This window comes from Leuresthes tenuis, unplaced genomic scaffold, assembly GCF_036924035.1.
Source record: "Leuresthes tenuis unplaced genomic scaffold, fLeuTen1.0.hap1 SCAF_11, whole genome shotgun sequence".
Taxonomy (NCBI): Eukaryota; Metazoa; Chordata; class Actinopteri; order Atheriniformes; family Atherinopsidae; genus Leuresthes; species Leuresthes tenuis.
The window spans coordinates 34602775-34624249 of NW_027325365.1; the positions used below are offsets into that span (position 1 = coordinate 34602775).

Genomic DNA, 21475 nt, shown 5'->3' on the forward strand with positions numbered 1-21475 from the left:
AGGACAAATGACTGTTTCAAGGACAGACGGGGCTTTATCTTTTTATCATATGTGGACTCCAAGTGGGACATTTGGAGGCTGTAGCTGTGAACCAACAACATGCAATCAAAAAGGATTTCTGTGCAAGTTAAACGGGTCATTCTTAGGCTGCAAACACAAAGAAAGCAGGAATGCTTAGGAGTGGTCAAATCAATAGTTTGGCACGTTCTGAGAGAAAAGGAAATGCTCTGCAACAGAAAAAGCCTGCATGTCCACAGAGAACAGCTATGGTGGATGAGCAGCTGCAGCTGTGATCACAAGCAGCAGCTGGACACTAATGTAGGATTGTCTTTTAAAAGATGATGTAATGAACGATGAGCACCAAACGTGTCAAGTATCACATCATCGGTCCTTTCTGCAGTGCTTCTCAAAATCAGTTTTACAACTGATCAAACACACAGACTGTTTATCAGATCGTGAGTGAAAGTATATGTCTAAAAGTAAAGTTATTGCATTGACATGAGGTGATGCAAAAACAGCCCACAGTGCAAACTGAGGCCCTTCCAAAGCTCTGGGAAACCCCTGCAACAAAAATATTCTCAGGTCACCAATGACATTTCAGTCAAGGTAAAAAAAACTAGCTGCTCACCGCTATGTCCTCAAAGGTGCCTTCTTAGCCTGATAGTCTAATATCTGATAGCATCCTTGATTGGTTTTGATTCCCAGTTCTTTCTCAACACAGTGTATCAACTCCTCTCTGGTCATTTCATTTTGACCTGCAGTGCATCAATTAGCTCTACAATCTCTGTAAAGTAGCTGTTTTCCTCTCCGAGAAACATTTCAGACTGGGCCATTTCCTGGTACTGGAGTCTTAGAACGAGCAGAGAGTCCAGTAGAGAGCTGTCTAAGCGGTATTGATCCAAGCACACAGAAGCCATGACCAACAAAGCCAGCAGAGCCTGCAAAACAAGATGGTACTCACTGTTAGCACAAGTTTGTTTAATACACCTCATACTCATGGTTAAACACTCATTTGTGCACATTACTGTTCATGTCAGGGTTGTACAAAATTCAGAATTTAATTCAAGGAAAGAATTTGAATTGACTCCACCCTACAGGATGTTGAATTGAATTTGAATTTGAATTACAGGAAGTGGAATTGAATTCATTGCAATTCAGAGAAATTCTATCTTTTCAGAATGTGATACTTTTGACATACATTTTTCTTCCAAATGGAAGTGGAGACACTAACATTAAGCATACATTCCCTTAATATTGAATAATTAGCAATATGTAATCAAGTGAAACAATGTTTTGGTAAATGCAATTATTATTTATGAAAGTTCTTTACAGATGTTAGAAACAGAGTAAAGGTGTAGCATCTAATGGTCAACAGTTCCTCAAATGTTTTGTCATGGAGGTGGGATTGTTCTGGTTTGAATATCTTGCGTGCAACACTAAATATCCTCTCAACAGGTGCAGAGGAAGCAGGTATGGCCAGATATTTACATGCAAGTACAGCTAGGTTTGGGAAACTGTTTTGGTTTTCTTTCCAGAACAATAAAGGATCAGCATCCTGGTGTGCTCAAGTAAACTGGGAGATCATGTGAGGCTGTATCAATTGGGACAGCAGTTGTTTGAGTCTCCATGTAGGAAAAGAGTCTGAGGCGTTTCCTTGATTGAGTACTAATGTCAGAGGTGGCACTGACGTTTGAACATACAGACTCAACTTTTGCAGTGAGAAGATTTTTGATTATGCTCAGTTCTTCACCATTACACCAGTCTAGTTTAAATCTTGGATCAAGTGTTGCAGCCATCTGATAGTATTCCATATCCTCGGATTTTACTCATCGTCTCTCAAGTGAGGTTTGTAAAATGGACACAAACTTCTTGTTCCCAGTCATCTTTTCATCTTTGATTGCATGTCTAAGTCCTCTTAACACAAGGAATAACCATGCGACAGCTTTCTCTGACTGACAGTGGTCCGTAACTTCCTCAAAGGGTTCTAACACCTCAAAGTTCATAAATGATTTTTAGTCAGCTGTCAGCTGAATTGGGCAGTGGAGCTCAGCAAGGACATCATTTGGAACTTTAAGAACTGACCCCAGCATGTTTAACTGGTTATTCCAGCAGGTGACATTAGCAAGTTAAAGTTTGTGCATTCCCTCCAGGACCTCTGTAGCATGGGTGGATTTATGGCAAAAAGCGACAAGTTTCTGGACCTTGCCCACGCGGTTTGTTATGGAGCCAGCATCATCAAAGGCATCAGACACTATCTTGCTTTGCTCATAGTCTCCAAATAGTAGTGTCTTTGGTGGAAAGTACATAATCTCCTCTTCTACATTGACCACTTCTAGATCACAGGTGTCATCCTCACTCTCACTGTTAACATGAACTGGTGGAAACCGAGTGAATGCCCTCATCAAATTGGATGCATTGTCAGTTACAATGAATGACACCTTGTTCTGAATATTGTATTTGTCCAGAACATCATCATAGACATGGCAAATATTTTCAGCTGTGTGTCTCCCTTTAAAACGCTGACAGCTTAGCATTATGCTCTTCAAATTGAAATCAACCAGGAACTGGCCCGTCATCCCAAAAAAGGACCTCATTGATCGATTTGACCATAAATCAATCTCCAGGCAAATATGGCCAGCTTTTGCCATTAGATTACCTAGATGTGCTTTCACAGAATCCGAGCGTTGTAGAATAAGGATCTCTCTGAGAGCTCTTCGGGTGGGCATTGTGAATGAGGGTTGGGCTAGTTGCAAGATATTAATGAAATCCTTATTTTCAACAGTAGAGAGGGGGAGGATACCATTTGAAATGAATGTAACAATACTATCTGTCAGAACCGCTTGATGTGTATTGGTTGATGACCATTTAGAAGTTGAAGTTGGAGGATGACTGCCTTTATCTGCCACTGCTGGATGGTTTCCATGTCTTGTGGGAATTGGCTCATCAAAATGAACAAGCGCAGAAGTCCTTTTACGCATGCCATTTCTTTGCATATTGCTGTAATCACAAAAATCAAAAGTACAAACCAGCTCTGGCCCTCAATTAGCTTATTCCACTAGAGCAGGGATGTCAAACTCCGGACCTCAAGGGCCGCTGTCCTGCAGGTTTAAGATGTTTTCCTGCTTCAACGCACCTGGTTCAGATTAAATGGAGCTCCTCAAAAGATTGTTATATTCTGCACACACCAGCAAATGAGGCATCCATCTAAATCAGGTGTGTTGGAGCAGGGAAATATCTAAAACCTGCAGGACAACGGCCCTTGAGGACTGGAGTTTGACAATCCTGCACGAGAGTACACTCCTAAATGTTTGGACGACCATTTTGTGCTGTCCTATCATTTTCCACAATTTTAAAGTTATTACAATTTTAATGATCTGTTTTATAGAGTATGTTTTTAATGTTAATTAATAGTAAAAAAAAAGAAATAGGTCTATTTACTATGATAAAGTATTGTGTATCATGAATTTCTTTGAATTTTATGAAATTCCAATTCTACTTGCAATCTCCTGCAATTTGAATTTAAATTGCAATTCCGCTTCCTGTTTGCAATCTCAATTCAAATTAAAAAATTAAATGGGAATGGGATAATTCTCAATTAAATTCTGAATTTTGTACAACCCTGGTTCATGTACAATAAATCAGCCCACTTTTTCTCTGTAGTCATGCTCAGTGGACTGCAGCAGTTGTGGCACCAGACTGCACCAACCCTTCTCCAACAGCTCCCCCTGCAGGGACACCTCAGAGTACTGACGCAGTCGCTCCTCATGGGAGGGATCCTGAACTGGGTCCAATGCCTGCGGCATCAGCTCCTGACAGAGCAGAGGGGACCAGCATCAACTTAAAGAACACATTTAACATTATAAACAGCAAACACTTAAACTTAAACTCTCACAGTCCAACCAAGACACCAATAAATGCATCTTTTTCTTTTCTTTTCGCTGTAGATCAATTTTGAAAAAGGTCAGAGGTGGCACTGACGTTTGAACATACAGACTCAACTTTTTAATGAAAAATATTTATTTTAAAATAACTGTGTTCAACCTTCTCACTGATCATATCATACAACATGGTGACGATGCGTGTGCGCAGAATTCCACTTCCATCTGCCCTGAACAGCTCTGATAAGATCTGCAGCCCACCATGGGACAGGAAGTGCCTCTGTGCATATGGGAAGTGACGTAAGAGGGAACCCACAGCAAACAGGACCTAAAGAGAAGACAATCCCAGCAGCATATAACATTACAGATGAGTTGTATGTGTCTGGATGCACTTTTTGGACAGCAAGTTTGAATGTGAGTGGATGTACTGACCTTCTTTTTGACCCCAAATGACTGTACATTGGCCAGTGTGGTTAAGAGCGTCTGCAGAGCACCACTCTCCACAGCTCTCACTTGGACCGCTGGGTTACTGCAGGAGAACCACATGTGAGAGGGCTGACACTGATGCACAGTATGAGATGTATACAGCCCCTGGCAAAAAATATGGAATCATCACATTCAGAGAATGTTCGCTGAGCTTTCTCATTTTGTAAAAGCAAATTAACAAAAAAAATACAAAAGGATAATGATGTATCTCTCCACAGAGTAAAGAGGGTTCAAACTTTTATTTAGGAAGACACATATCAATGACATGACCATTTTATCAGTGAAGTTATCAAAGCTGAATTCATGTAGATGTTGAAAATGACAGCCTAAATATTAACTTTAATTCTGTATTAGACTCTATTGGATTTTCTCAAAGTGTTCACAGACCTACTCACTGCCTTAATCATACCCTTGACCTTGTGCTGACTTATGGCATTGAGAGTGAACAGTTAACAGTGTTCCCTCATAACCCTGTCTTGTCTGACCATTTTTTAATAACTTTTGAATTTACATTACTTGACTACACGGTTTCTGAGAAGAATTCTACATATAGAAGGTGTCTGTCAGAGAATGCTGTAACCAGATTTAAAGAGTTGATTTCATCATCCTTTTCTTCACTGCCATGTGCTGATATGACAGAGGACGGCTACCTAAATTTTACTCCAGTAGAACTTGACTCTCTTGTTGACAGCACTATAGTTTCAATGCGTACAACACTGGACAATGTTGCCCCTCTGAAAAGGAAGGTAATCAGTCAGAAGAGGTTGGCTCCTTGGTATAATTCACAGCTGCGTGCGTTAAAGCAGACTGCAAGAAAGCTGGAGAGACAGTGGTGTTCCTCTAATTTAGAAGAGTCTCAATTAGTCTGGAAAGATAGTTTAATAACGTATAAGAAAGCACTTCGTAAAGCTAGAACTGCTTATTATTCATTATTGATAGAAGAGAATAAGAATAATCCCAGGTTTCTTTTCAGCACTGTTGCCAGGCTGACAAAGAGTCCGAGCTCTGTTGAGCCATGTATTCCTTTAACTCTCAGCAGTGATGATTTCATGAGATTCTTCATCAATAAAATTGTTTCTATCAGAGAGAAGATTAATGGAATCCTTCCCATTATTATGACTGATGTATCATCAAGTAGAGCAGCTTTAGAAGTATCTTTCGAACCTGAATTGTATTTAGACAGCTTCTGTCCAGTTGATCTTTCTGAGCTAACAACAGCAATAGTCTCTTCTAAACCATCAACTTGTATTTTAGACCCAATCCCAACCAGACTGTTCAAGGAGGTTTTCCCCTTATTTGTCACTTCCATATTGGATTTGATCAATCGGTCTTTGTTGATAGGATATGTACCTCAGACTTTTAAGGTTGCTGTAATTAAACCTTTACTTAAAAAACCTACTCTTGATTCAGAAGTGTTGGCTAATTATCGACCTATATCCAATCTCCCTTTTTTGTCCAAAGTTCTTGAAAAAATAGTTGCAGTTCAACTTTGTGATCATTTACATAGAAATAATCTGTTTGAAGAGTTTCAGTTAGGATTCAGAGAGCATCATAGCACAGAAACAGCACTGGTGAAAGTCACCAATGATCTCCTGTTAGCTTCTGATAGCGGACTTGTTTCTGTGCTTGTCCTGTTGGATCTCAGTGCTGCATTTGATACGATCAATCACAGCATTCTGTTACAGAGACTTGAACATGTTATTGGGATTAAAGGAACTGCATTAGGCTGGTTTAAGTCATATTTATCTGATAGATTCCAGTTTGTTCTTGTAAATGAAGAATCTTCCTCACACGTTGAAGTAAGTCATGGAGTTCCTCAGGGTTCTGTGCTTGGACCGATTCTTTTTACTTTATACATGCTTCCATTAGGTAACATTATCAGACAACATGGCATAAATTTCCATTGTTATGCTGATGATACTCAGCTGTGAAACCTGATGAAACCAACAGGTTGGTCAGACTACAAGCCTGTCTTAAAGACATAAAGACCTGGATGACTCAGAACTGTCTGCTTTTAAATTCAGACAAAACTGAAGTTGTTCTCTTTGGACCTGAGCGCTTCAGGGAGAAATTGTCTAGTTATATAGTTACTCTAGATGGTATTTCCTTGGCTTCTAGTTCTACAGTGAGGAACCTTGGAGTTATTTTTGACCAGAATTTATCATTTGACGCACATATAAAACTGGTTTCTAGGACTGCCTTCTTTCACCTTCGTAATATTGCCAAAATCAGGAACATCCTGTCTCAGGGTGATGCAGAGAAACTAGTTCATGCATTTGTTACTTCAAGATTGGACTACTGTAATTCCTTATTATTGGGCTGTCCCACATATTCTCTGAAAAGCCTCCAGCTGATCCAAAATGCTGCAGCCAGAGTTCTGATGAGAACTAACAGGAGAGATCATGTTTCTCCAGTTTTAGCTTCTCTTCATTGGCTCCCTGTTAAATTCAGAATAGAATTTAAGATTCTTCTTCTCACATATAAAGTTCTTAATGACTGAGCTCCATCATATCTTAAAGATTTAATTGTCAGGTATTTTCCTAACAGAGCACTTCGCTCCCAAACTGCAGGTTTACTTGTTGTTCCCAGAGTTTCTAAAAGTAGAATGGGAGGCAGAGCCTTCAGTTATCAGGCCCCTCTCTTGTGGAATAAGCTGCCAGTAAATGTCCGGGAAGCAGACACCCTTTCCACTTTTAAGATTAGGCTTAAAACTTTCCTTTTTGATAAAGCTTATAGTTAGGGATGGCTCAGGTAATCCTGAAACATCCCATAGTTAAGCTGCTATAGGCTTAGACTGCTGGGGGACCTCATCTGTCACACCTTTCCTCACTTTGCTCTCTTTTTCCCCCTGTTTAATTTCTCAATTGATTTTATGTACATGTGACATTATTGTGGTTATTAACCTATGTTTCCCTGTTCCAACAGATATCCTTTGAATGGTGTTTTTCCCCCCTCTTTTCCCTCTTTTCTGTCTTCTCAAACCCCAGCTGGTCGAGGCGGATGGCCACCCTTCCTGAGTCTGGTTCTGCCAGAGGTTTCTTCCTGTTAAAAGGGAGTCGTTCCTTTCCACAGTCGCCACAGGCATGCTCAGGACGGGAGATTGGACTGAAGACAAGTTTTGGTGCAATCTGTTGGTTTCCTTAGCTAGGATATTAATTTTTTTAATTGGCTCTATATGAATTAATTGGATTATGATTACAATGAATTGAATTCCAATTGGCTTGAATTGGGCTATATTACTTAAGTGCCTTGAGATGACAATTGTTGTAATCTGGCGCTATATATATAAAATTGAATTGAATTGAATTGAAGCTGGCAGAAAGTCAGAGGAGCTGAAACTAAGGACTATTGTATTCCTTGGCGTTATTAGGGCCCGAGCTGCAAGGCAGCGAAGCCCTATTGTATTCCTTGGCGTTATTATTATTATTATTATTATTAGGGCCCGAGCTGCAAGGCAGCGAAGCCCTATTGTATTCCTTGGCATTCCCTCAAACTTTGACGACTCGCCTCTGCTCTCCGCAAAACACAAAGTCACTCATAACTTTTGCATACATTGTCCGATCTTCACCAAACTTCATAGGCTTGCCGGGGACTCTGCTCTGACTGTACATATACGCATACTGACACTCACCTATAGCGCCACCTCCTGGTGGCTGGAAAGTCCCTCTGTTTCCACACCTCGTATATGATCGAACTGCTACTAGATATTTAACGCTACCGGCTTCAAACTTGGTGTGCTTACTCTTCAGCCATGGGGGATTAAAAGTTGTGATCAGATTTTCCAAATTCTAAAATGTGTGTCCGTGGCAGACCCTCAAACTTTTACGACTCGCCACAAAAACATAGTCACTTATGACTTTTGCATACATTGCCTGATCCATCCATCCATCCATCCATCATCTGCCGCTTATCCGAGGGTCAGGTCGCGGGGGCAACAGCTTGAGCAGAGAAACCCAGACGTCCCTGTCCCCAGCCACTTCCTCCAGCTCCTCCGGGGGGATCCCGAGGCGCTCCCAGGCCAGCCGAGAGACATAGTCTCTCCAACGTGTTCTGAATCTTCCCCGGGGTCTCCCCCCAGTGGGACGTGCCCGGAACACCTCACCAGGGAGGCGTCCAGGGGGCATCCTAACCAGATGCCCGAGCCACCTCATCTGACTCCTCTCAATGCGGAGGAGCAGCGGTTCTACTCCGAGCCCCTTCCGGATGACTGAGCTTCTCACCCTGTCTCTAAGGGAGGCCCAGACACCCTGCGGAGGAAACCCATTTCGGCCGCTTGTATTTGCGATCTCGTTCTTTCGGTCACTACCCACAACTCGTGACCATAGGTGAGGATGGGAACGTAGATTGACCAGTAAATAGAGATCGCCTTCTCCCTCAGCTCCTTCTTCACAACGACGGGTCGGTGCAGAGCAACACTGCAGACGCCGCACCGATCCGCCCGTCAATCTCACCCTCCATTCGTCCCTCACTGTGAACAAGACCCCGAGATACTTGAACTCCTCCACTTGGGGAAGGATCTCATTCCCGACCCGGAGAGAGCATTCCACCCTCTTCCGGCTGACAACCATAGTCTCGGATTTGGAGACGCTGATGGAAGTAATACCCAAGGAGCTAAACACCAGCTATTGCTAAACAGGACAGTCATTCAAGACTCAACACTAACAGGACACTAAGAGCACTTCATCGGGGACTCAATTCCAAGCCAATTGCACAAGTTAACATCAAGTACAGTGTCTATCAAAGAGATGCTCTGTCCCCTCTGCTGTTCTTCATAGGCCTGAACACCCTCATCCACATCATCGCAAAGAGTGGTTTTGGATAACGGTTCCAAAGTGGAGCGACTATCAGCCACCCCCTCTAGATGGACAACATCAAGCTGTACACCAGGACTGAGAGAGATATTGTCTCACTGATACACCTCACCAGGATATACAGCAAGGATATCTGGATGTCATTCTGACAAGATAAGTGCAGTCGAATGATATAAAAAGGAGGCAAGGTGATCACGACTGGAAGGGCTACCAGAGGGCACCATAACAGACAGTCAGGACAGCTACAAATACCTTGGGGTCCCACAGGTAAATGAAAACCATGAGAAGGCTTCAAGGAAGTCAGCCACAAGCAGGTACCTACAAGAGCATGTCCTGAAGAGTCCGTTGAATGAGAAGAACAAAGTCCAAGCCATTAACACATATGCCCTGCCAGTCACCAGATACCCTGCTGTCACCATAATCTAGCCCAAGGAGGAGATAGAAGCCACAGATAAAGAGACAAGAAAGCTCCTCACAATGCATGGAGGGTTTCACCCCAAGTCCAGCACCTTAAGATTTCACATGAATACCCCTTTTCCACCAAATCAGTTGCAGGGTTGGTTCGGGGCCAGTGTTTAGTTTTCTTTTCCCACTGACAAAGAACTAGCTCTGGGCCAGAAAAAAACTATTCCAGGGTAGTACCAGCTCTTTTCTGGGCTAGAGGAAATAACTGCTTACGTCAGCGGGGCGTGGGGCTTAGTTATTAAGAACAACAACAATAGCAAGTTTGTGAATTTGTGATGACTCCAGCAGGGACATAACACCGGCTAACGTTAGCTCATAACAAAGGCTAACATAACCATCTCACATTCAGTGTAAGTAGTCATAACGTTATTACCTGTCTCTTAGAACGTAATCGCCATCCACTCAAAATCCCAATGAATCACTGTAAAGCCAGAAGCAGCAGCTGTACAAACGCAAAGTCATCCATTATTGTTGTTGCTACTTCTTCTTCTTCTTCATCTTGTTGTTGTTGCTTCGATGTTTGTGCCAAAGGTGTATGCAAACGCAGTGATGTACCTGACGTATACAATGATGTAATGACGTGGCTCTCCTTAGCACCCCGAGCTATGGAAAAGGAAAATGGTTCTCAGCTGGTTCGCAAGTTGAACGAGTTGTGAACCAGCACTGGCCCCGAACCAGCCCTGGAACGGATTTGGTGGAAAAGGAGTATAAGTGGAAGGCGGGAGGCCAGGGATCAGAGAGGGTCAGAGCCATCATCCAGGATGAAACAACAAAGTTACAGGAATACACCAGGAAGATGCTAAGTGAGTGTTTCAGATTTCTGAAACCCAGATAAGGGGAGGAGGAATAATCATGGAAGGATAAGCCTCTGCAGGGCATGTACCACCAACAGATGGAAGAAGTGGCTGATACTGAGAAGACCTAGCAGTGGTTAGTAAAAGCTGGACTGAGTGACTGTACAGGGGCACTAATAATGTCAGTTCAGGAACAGGTCCTTAGCACAAGAGCAATAGAGGCTGGGGTCTACCACATTCGACAGGACCCCAGTTGCAGGCTGTGCAAAGAGGCCTCTCAGACAGTCCAGCACATAGTTGCAGGGTGTAAGATGCAGGCAGGTACAGCAAACATGGAACGCCATAACCAAGTGGCAGGAATAGTGTACAGGAACATGTGTGCCGAGTATGGATCGGAAGTCCCAAAGTTAAAGTGGGAGACACCTCCAAAAGTAGTGGAGAATGACAGAGTTAACATCCTGTGGGACTGATAAGCAGGAGATGGCTGATCAACTGAATGTTGTGGTGGTCGATAAACTACAGAAGAAGTTAGTAGTTGTTGATATAGCAAATCCAAGTGACAGCAACATCAAGAAGTAGGAACACGAGAAGCTTGAAAAATACCAAGGGTTGAAGCAGGGAGTTGAAAATATGTGGGAATTGAAGGCAGCAGTAGTGCCAGTGGTGACCGGAGCACTCAGGGCCGAGACCCCCAAACTGGGAGAGTGGCTCCAACAGATGCTGGGAACAACATCAGAGATCTCTGAGATGATCTCTGTGAGAGGAGCACAGTTCACAGTTTTTTTTTTTTTAATAAAACATGGACTGAAATCACCTAATTAAGATTACATGTCAACTGGTGGTCACTTAGTATCATCTGTGATATGTTCAGAGAATATAAACCCAGCAGAGCTCTGAGATCCAAGGACTCAGGTCCGCTGGTCCAGCCCAGAGTCCAGACTAAACATCGAGAAGCAGCATTTAGCTGTTATGCTGCAAACAAGTGGAACAAACAGCCAGTGGAGAATAAACTGTCACCAAATGTAGACATTTTTAAATCCAGGTTAAAAACATTTCTTTTCTCATGTGTCTATGCATGAAATCTGCACGGTATCTTTTTTAATTGATCTAAACTGTTGCTTGTTTTTAATCATTTTAATTCATTGCAATTATTTATTCATTATTTTTTTTAATGTATTTTTAGTGCTTCTTCCACTCCCCACTGCAATGCTTTTATTTTATGTAAAGCACTTTGAATTGTTTTGTACATGAAATGTGCCATACAAATAAATTTGACTTGACTTAAAGCATTTCCAGACTTTCACTCTGCTCTAATAAAATCCAGATTTTATAAACCACAGCCTCATCTGACAAAATCACCATTCCAGTAACCTAAAGATGATGTCTGTGCCGTGAGTTCAGCTGTACTTACATGTACCATGATCTCCCACAGAGGAAGTTAGAAGCTGCAGAATGTCTTGAACAGTTTTGTTTCACAGTCCACAGTGTCAAACATTCTTCAGTTTATATCATTCTGCTGTATGTACACTGCAACAAGGACGTAGCCCAATTACATGGCTCAGTCGAGCTGTAACTGTAACTCAACTTGACTGTGCATGTAAGTGTGCAGAACATCTTTCACAAGAACCACAGATCAATATGTCCACCTTATAGTGGATATATTAATCATATTAATCCTAGAATGCAGTGATTTTTGGAGCAAAGAACAAATCCAAACAATTAGTAAGTCTTTAAAACAGTAGTTTAGTTGGCTTCTATATGGTCAGAAGGGGCTGATGTTGACCTCCTCTTAGCTGGTGCAGGTCAGTGCGTGTAGTTCTGACCTGACTGAGTAACCGAGGACACCTCGAGATTATGAGTTGCATGACACACTGTGTGAGGTGTGCCTAACAAAGTTTAGGTTTAAATTTGTGTCAGAATGTGTTACATTAATTTGAGGTTTCCAGGTTGTGCAACAATTCATCACACTATGTAAACAGGAAGGTATTTTATAGCAGAGAGATCACCTCATAAATCCATCTAGTTTGTCAGGGTCACACAAACGAGTGTGTTTATTTTCTGAACCTTACTCAGAAATGTCACATGCAACAATGCTTCGTGTCTAATTGGTTGGTTTATAGACCAGGACAGGAGTTAGCTAAAATGTATCAAATTGTTTTTCTAGCAGTACTTATGATTCCAGAGGTTCCATCTTCAGTGCAGTTATAAAGAAACATTTTTATAAGAACTATGAGGTACTGTCAGAGGTGATGAATTATAACACAACATCTGCACACTGAGTTCTGTGCTGCTTTAAAAAGTCATTAGCCCCACATGAACAGTGTGGTCATGGATTGATTCCTTTCACAAACACAATGCTGTTTGTACCTTGCCAAAGCAGATCCCAGAACAAAGGCAGAACTCTCCTGTAACCTGATGTCAGAGCTGTTCAGACCCTCCAAAATGAACTGCAGTCCTCCCATCGAGCACAGCGTTTGGGCATTATCCACCTAAAACATGGATGCCGAGTTTAGGACTTCAGTCTCAAAGTCTTTCTGAGGGATAACATCATCGTGCATATGCTGTGTCACCTGATGGACAAGATACTCCAGTTCCAGCAGGATGCTCAGTCTTTGCTCAGTAGTGGTGTTGCTGCTGTTGAACTGGTCCAACAAGCGCCTCATTATCTGCAAAAACATGAAGCCAAACTAATTCAATAGAGCCTATTACAAACAACTTCACTGTTAATTACCTTTTTTTTTTTCAATCAAAAAAGGGAAAGAACATTCCTGTACATATTGATACTGCACATTTCCTAAGAAAAGTAAAATGGTCAGTTTAAAAACATTTATAAAATAAATCCATAAACCTGGTCAACAAACTGTTCACAGCCATGCAGGACGTGGTCCAGACATATCTTACCAATCAGATTTCCAAAAAGTTGTAAAGCCTTTACATTTAAAGAAGTTGGGAGATATGAAATGAGACAAGATATTAAATGATGAATCTGAGAAAATCTACCTTTTTTTCTTTTTTTAAAATCAATAATCCCTTTTGGAATGTAGTAGCTTGTGGTGTAGCAGTAACTCACACATGACGTAAAATCACAGTAAATGCTCCAGAAAACTAAAAAATTAATGTCTTACAAGCAGGAACTTAATGACTTCACGAGAGGGCAGTCTGGGGAGAACGTAGTAGATATTTGTGTTCCCTTTGCTTCAAACACCTCCAGAACATTTCAGGACTGCAGTGCGTGTGTGAAAACAGCTTGATCTCATTTGGAAAATGGCATGTTATCCTATTCTTCCTTGACACATGATTTTTGTTGGTTGAGGAGCAACAGAAACTCTCAGGACTCTCTTACCACGGGACCATGCTGTAGCAATGTGTGCAGATTTGCGCTTTCAATTGTCTTTCTGAAATAGGCAAGGTTTTCAAAAAGAAATCAAATTCATTGGTCTCCACACAAGAGCAAAAGAAAAAGATGGGCTCATTTAAATTCCAAACAGAGTATGAAATCCTAATTTACAAAGACTAGAGTACCTGAACATCCGTCTCCACCAGCATGTCCAGTTGAGCCATGTCTCTCTTTAACTCCTCTAGGGGTCGATACTTTGATGCCACAGAGTCCTGCAGAAACACAGCAATGACATTACACACACAGTTTGGCTCCAACATGTCAGGAATAAAAAGGTACATATACTTTCTTCCGTCTGTTGTAACATTGTCTCTAATGGTAGTGCTGTGTATGTGGACAGCATCATACTAACCTGATGGTTTGTGTCTTTGCTTGTGTCCTCCTTTATCTTTCTCATGGCTCGCTTCAGCTCATCAGGACTGAATGAGGTTCCAGCGTCTTCTTTCTCCCTGCAAAGAGACTTTTACTGCTGATGCTCCTGTTTGGAACTGCTACTACTGTTACACATGTTTTTCAGGTGCACAGTCACATGAATCAAAGAGATGAAACAAATCATCACATGTTAAAGGACGAGGTGTTCAGCTGGCATCCACACCTGTGCTTCTGAGTCCAGTATTTCAGCTGCTCCTCTCCCAGCCTCACCTCCCTCTCACCTGTCTGCATGTTCAGCCTCACATGGGAGCCTGCTGGCACTGCCTGACCTGTACACGTGCACACGCACACACAGGCGCGCACACACAGGCGCGCACACACAGGCGCGCACACACAGGCGCACAGAGTGTAAAAGAGGTGATTTAAAAGTGGCGAAAGGTAATGTTTATTCATCATGTGTCGATACTGTGAGAAAAGGGGTAGAGGCAGAGCTGCACTTCAGTGAAAGTTTGAGACAAATATACTGCTCAGATAATCAGTACATGGTAAGGAAACAAGTGTCCTTAGAAAAACTTCACCAAAAGGAGGAAATGAGACAGAGATGATGGATCTACAACAGCAAGCAGCCAATTTCTTCTCACTCTTGCCTTAATTGCAAAATCTTTTTTTTTCTTATAACATCCATCAATCTTTCAAAATGTGTCACATACGTATGTTATACAACATACGTATGTTCTTTTTAAGAAAATGTTTTGCATTACTTTGCATCCAAAGGAATGCTGTTGGGTTGATCCTGTCCATTTCTAATGCATTTCATATACTACAGAGAGGTGATAGGTTATATTCTTCTGATCTAAATGGCTCAAGATGACACTGTCCAGCCATGACCACTGAGGCTGCTGCTGCACATGTCTGCTGCTCACACTATTTTCATGGCTGAATCTGCTGGACAGGGAAATTGTTAGAAACTGCAGTGTGACTATGATACATTTGTTACCAGCACACACATGGAGTCTCTGCATGGAGTCATTTTACAGCCACAATCAAACAACCAAAGCACATCTAAACCCATGAGGTCAGTCATGATAGCAGCTACATACTGTGTCAATCTGCCACAGCAGCAGTCAGAGGCAGCTGGGAAACCGAGCCTACTGGATATTCTAACTGCAGCAGGAGATCTTTGTAGATATGAGGTTGTGCTGACCATGCTGTGGTCACAATCAGCAATAATCAACTTTACATAATACCAAAGAATTTCATAATACAATTATAAATTATCTCTTAATGGATCAACAGAAATATTAAAGTTGTGCGAGGGAACACAGAAGCAATTAAAATGTGCTTAAACGCATGCACATTATGGTTCAACTGGTTGAGCAGGTGCCCCATGTAGAGGCTGTAGTTCCTCGATGCAGCCGGCCAGGGTTAGAATCCCAGCCTGGGGCCCTTCGCTGCATATCTTCTCCCAATCTCTCTGCTCTCTTTCCTGTATCCCCAATGTCAAGTAAAGGCTAATGATGCACCAAAGAAATCTTTTAAAATAATTACGTAGACTCCCCACTGTGATCACGAGGGTGCTCCATCGGTTTATACTGTGTTTTGCAAGAGACTCACCTTGGACTTTTTCTGTTTTTTGCTTAATAAACTGTAATGTCTATGTATTTACAACTACAAAACGGTCCAAACTGATACAGTGCAATTAATATTATTATGTTTAGGTGAACTTTTCTGTAAGCAGTGGCTTTTGCTGGCCACGTAAAGCTCAGCTCTGTGGAGTATTCAGCTTATAGTGGTAGCTTATAATTAGCTCCTTGGCCTTTGTGCTTGCTCATGATTAGTGGTGTTGCAAACTCGGGCCTTTCAGAACAGTCATTTACCACACAAGTAGATCTTATTTAACTCATTTTGTGACTTCTGAAAATCACTGATAGCACCAGATATATTCATATGAAAACACATATTTTTTCATTTTACCAATTTGGAGTGTATTTTTCACTTTTTTTATACAAGTTTTATTTTGGCCTAGAAGGCTGCATGTTCAAAGGGTCGTGCTCCCACAGCAGATACTGTCACACGGGTGCTGCTCTGGCTTCCTCTAGGCCTATGAGATTTTGCCGGTTGTCTTTGAACAAATACCCATATTTGTGTAGTTAACTTTGAACTGATTATTGTACAGTGTGAACCTGTACAGCACTGCTGTACATGCTCCATTACATTACCTGGTTTGAGAGTCTGCCACTGCTCAGAGGGTTGAACCACTTCTAAATCTCCAACATCGTCAACTGTCGCTTCTTCATCACCATCTTCTGTGTTCTTCACTACAGTTAAGGCGCCCTCAGACTGCACACAGATAACAAGTTTACTGTATCACCATTTAATGATCATCAGCGATGGTTGCATAGCAGTACATAAGACCCAACATCCATCTGTGGGCTGGAGATCTGACTGACTGCACACATCATTCTGCACATACACCAATCTGCTGTCCACATACTTGTCCTCCTTAGTGGTGTGCCTCTTGAAGCTCATATCCCTGACCCAATTCAGGTTAGTGTAACAACCTGAATTGTCTGTGTGACTCCTGTGATGGACTGACAACCCTGTACCCTACCTCTCGCTCCCAATGACAGCTGGGATAGGGATAAGCACTGAAATTACAGATGGTCACTAAATAATATGGAAGAAGAGCTTCAGATACCTCATTTAATACAAGTATTAACATCTTCTCACATTGTTATACAGAAATGTCATGTCAACACCAGCATAATCTAAAATATTACTATAAATAGGAAAGAAGAGAACAAATGACTGCTCACACTTCCATTGCTGACCTCATATTTAAAAAATAACAATTGGCATGACTGGATAAATGTAATCAAGCGTCACTTTGAAAGTTGTGATGCTTGATTAAGTTCCGAAACAGAATCAACTCATTTTTCATGAGAGATGGACCAGTGTTTCCTAAAGGAGATCATTATTAAGAATTCAGCTTCTTTCCTGAGCTTTTGGAGAATTCAAACAGCTCTTAGGGGTAGGGTTAGAGATATGGGCATCAATATGAGGAAAATGCTGAGAGCCATTGTTCAGGAATTATCATCTTTGGCAACATCTGGGATATTCTAGCCTATCTGGGAGGAGGCTGGTCAGTCAGCATTTATTGTTTGTTGACCCAGACCTGAAACAGCTGTTGAGCCATGTCATTTGAATATTTGCAGGTCGGACAAGCTTCACAAGATTGATTCCCTGCCCCCTAATGTGCATCAAGTCACCTTTAAAACAGAAGAAAATACTTCAGAATAACCTTTCTGTGCATTAGAAGAAACAGTTGCACCATTTTTTTTTTTTTATTAACGGTTGAAAAGAACATCTGTGGTGCAATGGAAACTTGGCTTCAGACTACTTCAATGTTATAAACGAAAGCACAGTTTTTAACCTTTTTGGAGGCATACTTTTTACCATTAAAAGTAATATGTCATATACCCTTGTAAGTATTATAAGTTGTATTCAAGTTTGAGTGCATTGAATATACTATAATAATAATGTGTGTTTACATGGCATTGAAAATATATTTTTAAAACCATGTTTCTTAAAAACACAATCAGAAACTTATTGATAAGATATACTTTATTAATCTCAGGCTGGGAAATTTCTGTTACAGCAGCAAGTATAAAGCACAGTGCAGCAGAAAAATATGAGAAGGATAAAAAAAAGTGGCAATTTTAAATAGAAAATGTATACAATAACGTGTAGAACAAGTATTTACAAAAGAATAACGAACAAATGTATATACAGTAATGTGCAGATGGATAGTGCACGTATAAATATCAAATAATTAAGTTGAACATGAGTGCTGTGCAGGTATTTATAAACGCAGATGAATACTTATTCACTTAAAGTCTGGCGTGATGGCCTTAGGCAGGAAGGATTTCCTGTAGCGATCCGTGTGACAGCAGAGCTGAATGAGCCTCTCTGAGAACGAACTCTGTCTGTCCAGTACGTGAAAGAGAGGGTGGTCAGGATTATCCACGAGGGATAAGAACTGTACAGAGTCCCCCTCTCCATCACAGCCTCAGATGGCTCCAGATTGTGTCCAGTGATGAAGCCAACCTTCCTGATCAGTTTGTCCATCCAATCTGTTTGAGTCGCTGGCTCTGATGCTGCTTTATAAAGCCTAACTGCAGTAACTAACCAAAAGGTAAAACTGAGAAAAATGGCTTTAAAGTTTTTTTTTTTATAAACCAGCCAGCCACCAAATGGGTTATAGGTATACGAGCGATATTGCACTAATTGTACATGTATTCATAAGATAATCGTTATGCCCAAAAACCATGACTTATTTTACCTTTAACCCCAGAAACATGGTTACTGCACTCTGCCTTTGCATTGTCTAAAATTGGTTCTAATAGCAATGCAAAAGCAAAGTGCAGCAACTACAGTGTTTTTGTTTTCTTTCAGTTGTCATATTGTGTTTTCAGTGAACAAAAAGTATTTTGACACAGATTTTGATATAATTAACTCTAATGGATTTCTGCACGTTTGATTAATTCTGGACAAATGAGAAAGTCATGTCATATTTTAATCTTACTCTTAATTTAGTCATTTCATTTAACTTTTATACTTTTTACCCCTAACTAGATCAGAATTTTCCTATTAACTAAACTTTACGTCACCAGCTTTCTTTGCTATCATCATTGTTACCATCACCACTGTTGTTGCCTCGATGACAATCACAATAATAATTTCCATTGTCCTCGTCTTTACCATGTAACAATGAATACATACAAGGCAACACTGAATCACACTAAGAACTGTTTATTATATTACATGTTTTTAACTAATTTCAATAACATTTAACTTAGATATTCCATTGTTTAGTAAATTCCAAGCATTTATCCTATTCAAGTAACATTTAACATCCAACTATTTAATTTTAATTAAAAAACAGATTCACTGTGGTGACCCCCAATGCGAGCAGCTGAAAGATTAAAAATATTTCTTAAAAAAAAAAAAGCAAATATAATAACATTTCATATTACATTTTAATTCCGTATGACTTTAATGAACAGCAGAATCATTTATTTAAAAAGGAAATATATACAGTCTAATTTCATGTCAGATTGCTTGACTGACGTTCAGCTCACTCTTAATGTGCTGCTGCACTCTCAGCAAGAGTCTCCCAAAACACTATGCGGTTTGGTGGCATGAGAGGACACAGTTTTGTGAGGATGTCTGCCCTCTTCTGCCACTTAACCCCCTTTATCAGGGATGTCAAACGTGGTCTTATTCGTGATGAAGTCCAGAGGTGTGAATTCCTCCTGATCATGGGAGAGTTTCACCCACATGCTCCTTGATCCTCTTCTGAACTGGATCTCTGCCAGATGAGGTGCATCCTTCAGCTTTGTGACAGAGTGCCCTGCTTTCCATCTCCTGAAGTCCTCATTCCGCAGTTACACCATATCCACATTTCCAGAGTTAAAGGAACTCCAGGGAATCAAGAACCATACCTCCAGGCCGCCTCTTCATCTCTTGCTCCACCCGGTGATGGAAACTGTCAGCACTCAAGCAGGTGTGGCCTGGCTCAAAATATTTAAGGGTGATGTCTTCAATGGAAGTGCATTTTTGGTTCAGACTCATGAGCATCGTCAGAAGGCACCAATTCTTGTTTTGTGCAATTGTCCATCCACAGGACAAGATGAGGGACGTCGCGCTCGTTTTGCAGAGCACATACGTAGGTAGACGCCCCGTCCTCTGCCTTCCTCCCAGCTATCCCCTCAAGCCAGATCACAGAGATACTCTTTTTCTTAGAGCCCGTCTACTTGCCAACTGTGGCAAAGGTCTCATGAAAAACGGAGATCCTTTTAGTGAGGACTGCGGTCTTCACCCTTGGCATTCGGGGCAGCATGATGACCTTTTGGAGGTCCAGGCTGCAGATGCACAGGTTCTGGCTTGGAATTTTTTTTTTTTTTTTTTTTTTTTTTTTTTTTTTTTTTTTTTTAAACGCATCAAGATCACTTACCTAATTCCCTCGAGATGGTCCGCTCCTGTGGAAAGCCTCTCTTGGATAACACCTGCCTGCCCACCTTAGTACGATCTCTGCACCTGTTGGAACTCAAACCAGTACCCCCTTTCCAAGTTTCCTCTTCTCAGTTCCCAAGTAAGCAAATTCTTCTGCAAAATTTAACACCCTGTGCATCTCTGTCTGGAAACTCCATTTCAATCCATACCTGGACTGACTTCCCTCTCCTCTCTTCCAGAGCAACCTCTCCTTATTACAGGGCCTTTTCCTCTGACTGGGCTGACCATGACATCTCTGCACAGTGAATGTGTTTCACTCCCTAAAATGCTACAGACAAACTTCTTCGACTTCAGTAAGCACCTGTCACTCAAACTTTACGGTTTACCTTTTACATTGAACAAAAAGTCAAATATGTTTCAAAGACAGATAAATCCAGTAGCGCTTACCCTTTGCTGAAGACTGCTGGCGATGTGGCAGCGATGCAGCAGCAGGACAGCAGCCAGGATGAAGCGGCTGAATGAGGCGCCTCCAACACGACAACATGCCAGCCTCATGGTGACTGAAACACAGCAGAGCCACATAAGCATCACAGTCTGTCAGAACCCCTGCATGCAGAGAGGGAGCATCCTCTGACTGGATCTCCGAACTCCATCCACTGCTTGGTTTGGTCTGAACTTCCCAGAAAAGGTGCATAAAGCGAAACCTTTGGTGTGGTAGCAGCTGGGAGCTGAAACTTTACCGCAGCTGGAAGCTATAAACAGCACTGACTCGTCACCACATGAATCAGTGGAAGCATGTACAGCTGAGCAGAGAAGGGCCAACCAGTCACATGACACAGGTTGACATGAACCCACCTGTGTCTCGAGGCAGATCGCACCTGAGATCTCACACCACCTTAACGCAGGGATCCTTTTCCACTCGGCTCTCATTGGTCCACGTATACAACTCTTCTTTTTGGTGGGTGTTTGTAGACTGCTCAACAACACACCTGCTTCCTACTGCCACCTGTCGGTGTGGATGTTCACCATCCACGGACAGGCTTACGCCTGAAGCTCTGGTTTCAACATTAGCTTGACGTGTTGTGGGAAGCGGATTACCGTAAACAGCCTTTTATTTATCTTTCTATTTAGAATTAGAGGTGGCGGATCGTGTAGCAATGATACAATCTCTTCTGGAGTGACAGGTGGAGTCCCTGTGATCAGGGCCGTACGCAGGGCCCAAAAAATACTGAGGTCATGAGTCAGAACGGTCCGGGG

At 41.7% G+C, this 21475-nt stretch overlaps 1 protein-coding gene across 3 annotated transcripts; it reads right to left on the reverse strand.

Annotated features, from left to right (window-relative positions):
- Positions 1 to 12: 12 nt before the first annotated feature.
- sil1 (SIL1 nucleotide exchange factor) lies at positions 13 to 21150 on the reverse strand. 3 transcript variants are annotated; one of them, XM_072396284.1, is made up of 12 exons: positions 21074 to 21150; positions 20666 to 20778; positions 16423 to 16543; positions 14391 to 14532; positions 14184 to 14280; positions 13957 to 14043; positions 13005 to 13100; positions 12802 to 12923; positions 4311 to 4407; positions 4042 to 4206; positions 3648 to 3809; positions 13 to 938 (listed from the first exon to the last, which is right to left on the reverse strand). In XM_072396284.1, exons 2-12 carry the CDS (start codon positions 20771 to 20773, stop codon positions 741 to 743), a joined length of 1395 nt encoding a protein of 464 aa, XP_072252385.1. In that variant the 5' UTR covers positions 20774 to 20778; positions 21074 to 21150; the 3' UTR covers positions 13 to 740. The 3 variants fall into 3 exon arrangements, with proteins under 3 accessions (XP_072252385.1, XP_072252384.1, XP_072252386.1); XM_072396283.1 differs by lacking the exon at positions 21074 to 21150 and having other exon boundaries at positions 20666 to 21048; XM_072396285.1 differs by lacking the exon at positions 21074 to 21150 and having other exon boundaries at positions 14427 to 14532; positions 20666 to 21045.
- Between the last annotated feature and the right edge of the window lie 325 nt (positions 21151 to 21475).

What these genes read in the sequence shown, in the direction of transcription:
- sil1 (XM_072396283.1), bottom strand. Translation starts at nt 20,806, where the DNA reads ATGCTTATGTGGCTCTGCTGTGTTTCAGTCACCATGAGGCTGGCATGT. An exon ending in TGGAGTATCTTGTCCATCAG is followed by an intron (nt 12,924 to 13,004) that starts GTGACACAGCAT and finishes TCCATGTTTTAG; the next exon opens with GTGGATAATGCCCAAACGCT. An exon ending in ATGATATGATCAGTGAGAAG is followed by an intron (nt 3,810 to 4,041) that starts GTTGAACACAGT and finishes CTGCTCTGTCAG; the next exon opens with GAGCTGATGCCGCAGGCATT.